At 45.6% G+C, this 7,832-nt stretch overlaps 1 protein-coding gene across 2 annotated transcripts in view; it reads right to left on the bottom strand.

Annotated features, from left to right (window-relative positions):
• Positions 1 to 311: 311 nt before the first annotated feature.
• Positions 312 to 7,832, bottom strand: part of PRICKLE2 (prickle planar cell polarity protein 2) — a 172,024-nt gene continuing 164,503 nt past the window's right edge. For both annotated transcript variants that reach the window (XM_068982428.1, XM_068982430.1), the window contains exon 8: positions 312 to 1,186. In XM_068982428.1, coding sequence (XP_068838529.1) covers positions 312 to 1,186 — 875 coding nt within the window. The remainder of the gene's footprint in view (positions 1,187 to 7,832) is intronic.

Below are 7,832 nucleotides of genomic sequence, written 5' to 3'. Positions count from 1 at the left end.
GAGCAGGAAACAATTTTGCCATCTTGCCAGTGGCAACTCAACACAGACGGTCAGAGAAAGAGGTGACCAACCCTGGCCTCCGTTGAGCCTACGGCGTTTCCAAAGTGAAATGTGCAAATAATGTTCAACATGCCAAGAACTGTGACTACCTATGGAGTCAATAGGTAACCTTGCCTCCATCGAGGGAGAGCTCCTCTCATCTCTCCCTGGAACCCCCCACCCCCAAAGCGCTTTACAATTGCCAACAGTGCAAGTTTCTGAATCTACATTCTTAGTTCCCATCTTCCCCCACTCCCTGACCCCCCACTGGATTAAGAAATGATACAGTTTTTGCTCTTCTGTCTTTTCCTGCTGTGCAACTGTCCCCTGCCACCTAGCGTGGAAGACTTGGGGAGGCCGTAGGAGCTGTATTTGTGCAGTAACTCATCACTGGTGACATATCGCAGGTGGGCGGGCTGGGGGATGGGTTCTCCTAGGAAATAGCCCTCGTTGTCAGACTCAGAGGAGGAGGAACAGGTGGAACACCAATCGTACTCAGCGAAGTAGGGGCCCCAGCGCTCCCCAAAGGCATTCTGCAGAGCCAGGTCCGACACGGTCCGGGGGCACCGGCCATACAGGTCCCGCCGGGACCCCTGGCCCAGGCTCTCCTGGAAGCTCCGCTGGCGCACGAACTGATCATAGTCCTCCCTGGCTCTCAGAGGGGGTCTCTCCTTTAACTGAGAGAGGGCCTCACGCTCGCCGGCCAGGTGGAGGGCGTTGTCTGAGCGAGAGCGTCGTGATCGCCGAGACCGGTGGGGCCGGAAGCGGCGGTTGTCGTCGCGCGAACTGGCTCTCCTTCGTGTGCGCTCACTCATGGGCTGGATCCTCACGCTCTCTGCCCCCGGCAGCTTGCTGCCTGCCATCCCCCCATCGAAATCAAAGCTCTGATGCATCCTTCCGTGCGCCTGCAGGTCTCTGTACCTGATCGGGGTGCTGAGCGGGTGGAGGTTGCCCTCCATCTCCTGGTACTGCTGGGCAGACAGCAGGCTGCGAACCGACTCGGCGCTGCGGAACTGCATGGACGAGTTCAGCGTGCCCATGTTGCTCAGCTTCTCGGACACATTCATCCCAGAGTCTTTGCTGAGATCTGGCATGGAAAACCGAGAGAGGTGCTCCTGTCGCTTGGCGCCACCATCTGCGGAGAGGCCTGAGGGAGACAGAGGAGAGGTTCACGGAGGTTAATACAAATGTGCAGCGATGAGGATTCCATCGCCATGGGTCACCGAAACCGTCATCTAACCAGGGTCGCTGTAAACCTTCGCACAGTTGTACTCTGCACAAAAGCTTGCTCAGAAAGTATGAGGGAGGGAGGGCTCTCCCCACTCCACAGTGGGCCAGCGTCCACCTAGAGGGGGCACCTGGTTAAAAAGCATTTTTTTTTTTTTTTGACTACTCATGCCTCCAAAGTTTCATCAAAATTACTTAGGAGCCTATCGGTGTATCTTTTTTACAATGTTTCCTCTGTTCAGAATTTCACTTTCCAAAGTGCTTCAATCACCCCTTTGGTTCTAATGATGATCTATACGTTCTCTGGACAAAGAGCCTTTAAGTGTCAGAGGCAGGGCCATGCCCAAGTACTTCCTAGCAACACTGAACCTACAGCCGAGTCCCATAGTACTGGGCCACCTCACTTTCACCTTTAGCCTCTAATGATTTCCTGGTCTGCCTGCTGTCCCTTGGCCTCTATCCCAGATATCTTGAAAACCAACTGACTCCCTGGAAGTAGACAGAGGGATATTTATCCTCTCAGGCTGTTTAGTAGATGGCTGTTCCAAGATTCCAAATGGACACCTAGCAGTCAGGGATGTCAGTAGGACTCTGGGGTGGGGCTGGGGGCAAGCAGTGATCCTAATGCTCTCGAACAGCAGGAGCCCTGCAATCCTGACGTGCTGTCACTACCATCACTGAGACTAAAAGCAATTTGAAGGTAGGAGGAGATTCTTGACTTCAGTAACTTCCATTCTGTCCACTTAAAAATAGTACTTTTTCTAAAAAAAAAGCAGTTTAAGAATGGACCAGGTGGCAAAATCTCAGCATTTCTTGATTATTATCAATGAAAAAGAATAGCGATTCTGTCGTTTCTGGTCACAGGCGACATGTCTTTGAATTGCACTGGCCCATTATAACCCCTGCCACTGATTATTTCTCCCCACCTACTGGGGCCAACGACTTTCTCTCCCCTCACAAAACTAATGTCATGAGCACTGTGAAACACCACTTAGCAGTATCTGTGTGTGTGCTCAGTCACGGCAGACTCTTTGCAACCCCAAGGACTGTAGCACGCCAGGCTCCTCCATCCCTGGGATTCCCGGGCAAGAATACTGGAATGGGTTGCCATTTCCTTCTCCAGGAGACCTTCCCGACCCAGGGATCGAACCCACATCTCTTCAGTCTGGTGCACTGGCAGTTAGGTTCTTTACCACGAGTGCCACTGGGAAGCAATATCTACTAAAGCTAAATATGTTATTTTAGTCGCAAAGTCATGTCCAACTCTCTTGTGACACTATTGACTGTAGCCCGCCAGGCTCCTCTGTCCATGGTATTTCCCAGGCAGGAATACTAGAGTGGGTTGCCATTTCCTTCTCCAGGGGATCCTGCCAACCCAGAAATCAAACCTGCGTCTCTTGCATTGGCAGGTGGATTCTTTACCACTGAGCCACCTGGGAAGTCCAAAACTAAATATATATACATATATATGTGTGTGTGTGTGTATGTATATATATGAATTATGAATAAGTTGCTTTAAATACTTGTGTTACTTTTTTTGGTGATCTTAGTGTACTCATTTCTGTTGGGTATATAACCAGAGTGGAGATTCTATGCTTTCTTTTTATTATTTATTAATTAAATTGTAGTATAATTGATTTACAATGATTCAGGTGTTTAGCAAAGTTAAACATTGTTTCATATATATATATATAAATTCTTTCTAGATTCTTCACATATATACAATATATATAAATATGTAAATTATACATTCTAATATATAATTCTTTTCCAATGCAGGTTACTATAAGATACTGAATACAGTTCTCTGTCCTTGTTGTTCTGTAACTTTCCATTGCCACTCTTGATTACATGTCCAGTGGAAATCAGTTTATGGGTCCAAAAAATGCACAAGGGTATTCAGTGAAGCTTTCCTTATATTAGTCTAGAACCAGAAACAATTTAAATGTTAGTTAAACAGGAGAAAGGATAAATAAATTGTGGTATTTTCTACTTTCCCCATTATAAGGATTTAGACAGGAGTTGTTTAGAGAAATGGCTAATTCCAGGATTGGAGGAAGGAAGGACAAAGATGAGCATGGAACATCTTGTTATGTTATGAAAGGTAAGGAAGTGCTTAAGACTGGAAAATGAAGGGGGCCGGTTTTCAGAAGAACACAGGTCTCAGCTTCAAAGGGATCCCACCAGCCAAAGCTGAGCAATTTGAGCATTAAAACTGTAATGATTTATAAACCACTGGAAAAATTAGAATTCCTGAATCTATACTGATAACAAGTAAAAACACCAATAAATAAATGGGGGAAAGAGTGTGTTTTGTGTACAACAGAATGGACTGTACATACAGAAAGAGTACTGGATTTGGAAGATCATCATTTTCTAACTATTGTAGGTAAAGACTGGCTTGTGCAAGATGTGAAATCTGCTCAACTTGGGCAAATTTTGCTTGGGGAGCAGGATACTTGCATGGTGTTAATGTTTCCCCACATATTGCTTATCCCCTGTAAGGCAAAATTTAGTAACTCTGCAGAGGAGAAATCAGGCAACACTCTTGACTACCTCCATTACCAACGAGTTTCCATCGGCATCATGCCCCTCCGGATGGAGTGGTCGGAGGAGGACACACTACTGCTGCAGTGTTCCGTCGAGAACGCACACACCCTGAATGGATGCAGGAGGAAAGACCAGACAAGCCCCAAAGGAGGACTATTCTATGAAGAAGAAAAAGCACTGTGTGTGTGTGTGTGTTTTTTTTTTTTTTAAAGAAGGTCCAGTATCATAAAAGACAAAGACTGAGTCAACGTTCTAGACTAAAGGATCTTAAGGAACCACAGCAACTATACAATCCCTAATCCTGGACTGGAATCTGCACTGAAGCAAAAAATAAACACTGTAACGGATAATTTCTCCTAAATGCCAAAAATTGGGACAGAAGAGTTGACTCATTGGAAAAGACTTTGATGCTGGGAGGGATTGGGGGCAGGAGAAGAAGGGGACGACTGAGGATGAGATGGCTGGATGGCATCACTGACTCGATGGACGCGAGTCTGAGTGAACTCCGGGAGTTGGTGATGGACAGGGAGGCCTGGCGTGCTGCGATTCATGGGGTCGCAAAGAGTTGGACACGACTGAGCGACTGAACTGAACTGAACTGAGGGCTAACTGATCAATGCATTATGTTAAATTTTCTGTGGTTAACTGATAATTGGGAGCATGTTTGAGAAGAAACTTATTTTTGGGAAATACACATGGAAGTATATGGTAGTAAATGGCCAAGATAGATACAACTTGCTATCAAGTGGTTCAGAAATACATTGTGTGTATGTGTGTGTATATGTGTGTGTGCAAGACAGTGCAAATAATAAACCAAATGGGTAAACTGTTAACAAAATAGGTAAATACATTATGGGTATTGTTTGCTCTATTTTTGCAGCTATTCAGCAAGTTTGAAGTTATTTCCATATAAAAAGTTTCTTAAAATTCTAATACAGTGACATGATGCAATGGTTTTCAATTCTAGGGGAAATTACTAGGGATAGGGGACACTACTGGGGCTTCCCAGGTGCACTAGTAGTAAAGAACCTCCTGCCCATGCAGGAGACGTAGGAGACTCAGGTTTGATCCCTGGGTCAGGAAGATACCCTGGAGGAGGGCATGGCAACCCACGCCAATATTTTTGCCTGGAGAAACCCGTGGACAGAGGAGACTGTTGGGCCACAGTCTGTGGGGTTGCTGAGTCGAACATGATTGAAGCGACTTAGCAGCAGCAGCAGGGGACTCTACTAGTGTTTAGTGGGTAGAGTCCAGAGAGATGCTGCGGAACACCCTATAATGCACAGGACAGTCCCCACAGCCAGGAATTATCCAGCCCCCAATGTCAATACCACCCCAGTTGAAAAACCATGCTGTAATAGAATATTACACAATGAGAGTGAATATCTACACTGGACAACATGGATGAATCTCATAGAAAATGCCCACAGACACAAGGGTCCACGCAGTACAATTCCATTTACGTGAAGTTCAAGAAGAGGCTGAGGCTGTCTGCGGTGAAGAGGTCAAGAGAATGGGCTGGGGCGCAAGGGAGATATTCAAGGAACAGGAATGTTCTCCACCTACATCTGGGTGATGACTGTAAAAGAATGCACATGTAAAAAATTCCTGAAGTGCAGTTTAAATGTTCGTTTGTTTTACCTTATGTGCGTTATAACTCAATAAAATGGTGTAAAAATAACGCAGTGTTCTCATTAAAGAGCCCGGTTTAAACACTGGATATGCCTACTGAGAAACTGTTCTGCCAAGCATCGTACTTTTCGGTCGCTTTTTTGTAAAATTTAAATTTCATTAGTGGGATAACTGACAGGGCAAGAGGAGTGGAGTCCTCTGACTCCTGCTTTCCGCACTGCTTATCGGTGATGCACACATCATAAAAGCTGATTTACAACAGCCTAATCACTTCCAGAACCTCCCCAATCTGAAGGTGGAGAGGAGAGGAGAGCAATGCAAGATGATGAATGACTAGCCTGAGCAGATAAATGTAAGGAAGGAAAAAAAAATTCTTCAAAATTCACACTGAGAAACAAACGCTATGGAGGAGGGTGTGATGTTTTTTGCTGGGCTTTCTACTCAAGCCCTGGAATGAAATTAGGGTCAGGAGAAATAATCTAGCAAATACTGTATGCTGTTTTCCTGAACCTGCCTCTTAGAAGCCCCAAAGTCATACATTTCTGAGACTGTCCTGTGTGTGAATAGATTCATATTTCAATGAAGAGGCAACTCCAGAACCAATTCTGAGCAGAACTGGTGAGGGGACTTGGGTCAACTTTTGAGACCTCTTGAGATGCATCTGTAAAATGGGCATAACACAGTACCTGAGTTCACAAGCTGTGGTGATGATTAGCTGAGAAAAATGTCATTTTTAAGCCTTGTCACAACTGTCATAAATTTGTGTAGTTGTGATTCTCTGTCCATCTCTATAGGACAAGCCTATAAGCATCAAGAGGGCCAGAGCTGGTTCCTGTTTTCTAGCCCTGATCTCAGCACCTGGTGTTCGACACATGGGAAGAAAGTAAACAAGGCCTAAAAGTTCCCCATGAAAGAGCGCACACTCTTCATGTAGCGTGAGACTCAGTGTCAGAACAATGCACATCAGGACTTCCCTGGTGGTCCAATGGTTAAGAGTCCACTTGCCAATGCAGAGGGTTTGACCTCTGGGAAGATCCCACATGCCACGGGCAACTAAGCCCGTGTGCTACAACTACTGAGCCCACGTGGCGTACAGCCCATGTTCTACCACAGGAGAAGCCACTGCAATGAGAAGCCTGTGCATCACAACAAAAGACCCAGTGCAGTCAAAAATAATGTTTAAAAAATAGCTTTAAAAAGAAGGGAAATGTGTATTTTTTTTTTTAGCACATCAATACAATCTACTTGAATGGGGCTCTCGATGCCCCTCAGCTCTCCTGCAATAAATGTACTTTTTTTTTTTCCTGCCCAAGCCATGACTCTGTGTGTGCCCGTGTGTGTGTGGGTGTGTGTGAATGAGCACAGCTATGTGTATGTGTACAGGAGGCAGAAACTACACTCAGAGTTCCCCAGAGCTCCAGCGGAAATCCACGGTCTGACCCCACACTTAACACTGGCATTGTCAGGGTCCCAGCAAGTTCTGGAGACCCTGGCAGAAGATCCCACCAGACAGCCCGAGACACAGATGCCAAGTTGCTTTCCCCTCCAGCGGCATCCTGTCTTACTAACAGACAGAGAGGGTTTTCTCCTCTCCAAATAAAGCAGCCTTTGTGAGAAGCTCTAGATGGTGACCGGGGAGTTAAATGCTGCGATTTATCTTTATCCCTGGAGTGAGCATGGCCAGGAGCAAAAGAAATGTCCACACACTGCACGGGCTGTGGGTTTCCCTCAGGTCCCACAGGACGTGCCCCAACAAAGAGAGGTCAGTATTGAATTTAGCCTGCGGTTCCCTGCGGTTAAACTGTCAACTGGAAAATGCAGCCAGGCGCTTTAAGCAACACTCAAGCGTTTCTGTCCAAGCAGTGCCCCCTCATTGCAAATAGGAGGTTTTAACAGAAGCCAGTGACGATGCAAAAAATCAATACCTTGAAAGAAAGCTTTGGGTCTGATGGAAGAGAAAGGCAATCTTTGTGGTGTCCCCTCCCTCCACTGATCCTAAGGGTAGAAAGTATTCACTGAAGCACAGAGGAAAGAAAATGCAGACTTAAAGGCACTGGCAGTTCTGTTGGTACCTCTTGCTGTTCCTTATTTATTGCCCTTTCTAATCCCTCTCAACCCCAGCAAAAACAAAATGAAAACAAAACCACAAAAAACAACTGGCATAGGCAGAAAATTATGGTTCTGCCCACTTGAAGGATGCATTCACATTTTGATGCCATAAAAGAAAGAATATCTACTCATTTTTGCCCTCTATTTACAACCCATACTGGTGATTTAGGTTTTCAGATTTTTTTTTTCTTCTTCTTTCTTTTTTCTCTGAAGCAGAAACGTGAAGAAAATGGAATTGTTTAGAATAGGGACTTGCAAACTATGGCTCAGGGGCT

Source organism: Capricornis sumatraensis, chromosome 10 (genome assembly GCF_032405125.1).
Source record: "Capricornis sumatraensis isolate serow.1 chromosome 10, serow.2, whole genome shotgun sequence".
In the NCBI taxonomy this organism is placed as follows: domain Eukaryota; kingdom Metazoa; phylum Chordata; class Mammalia; order Artiodactyla; family Bovidae; genus Capricornis; species Capricornis sumatraensis.
This window is presented reverse-complemented; position numbering and strand designations above follow the sequence as displayed.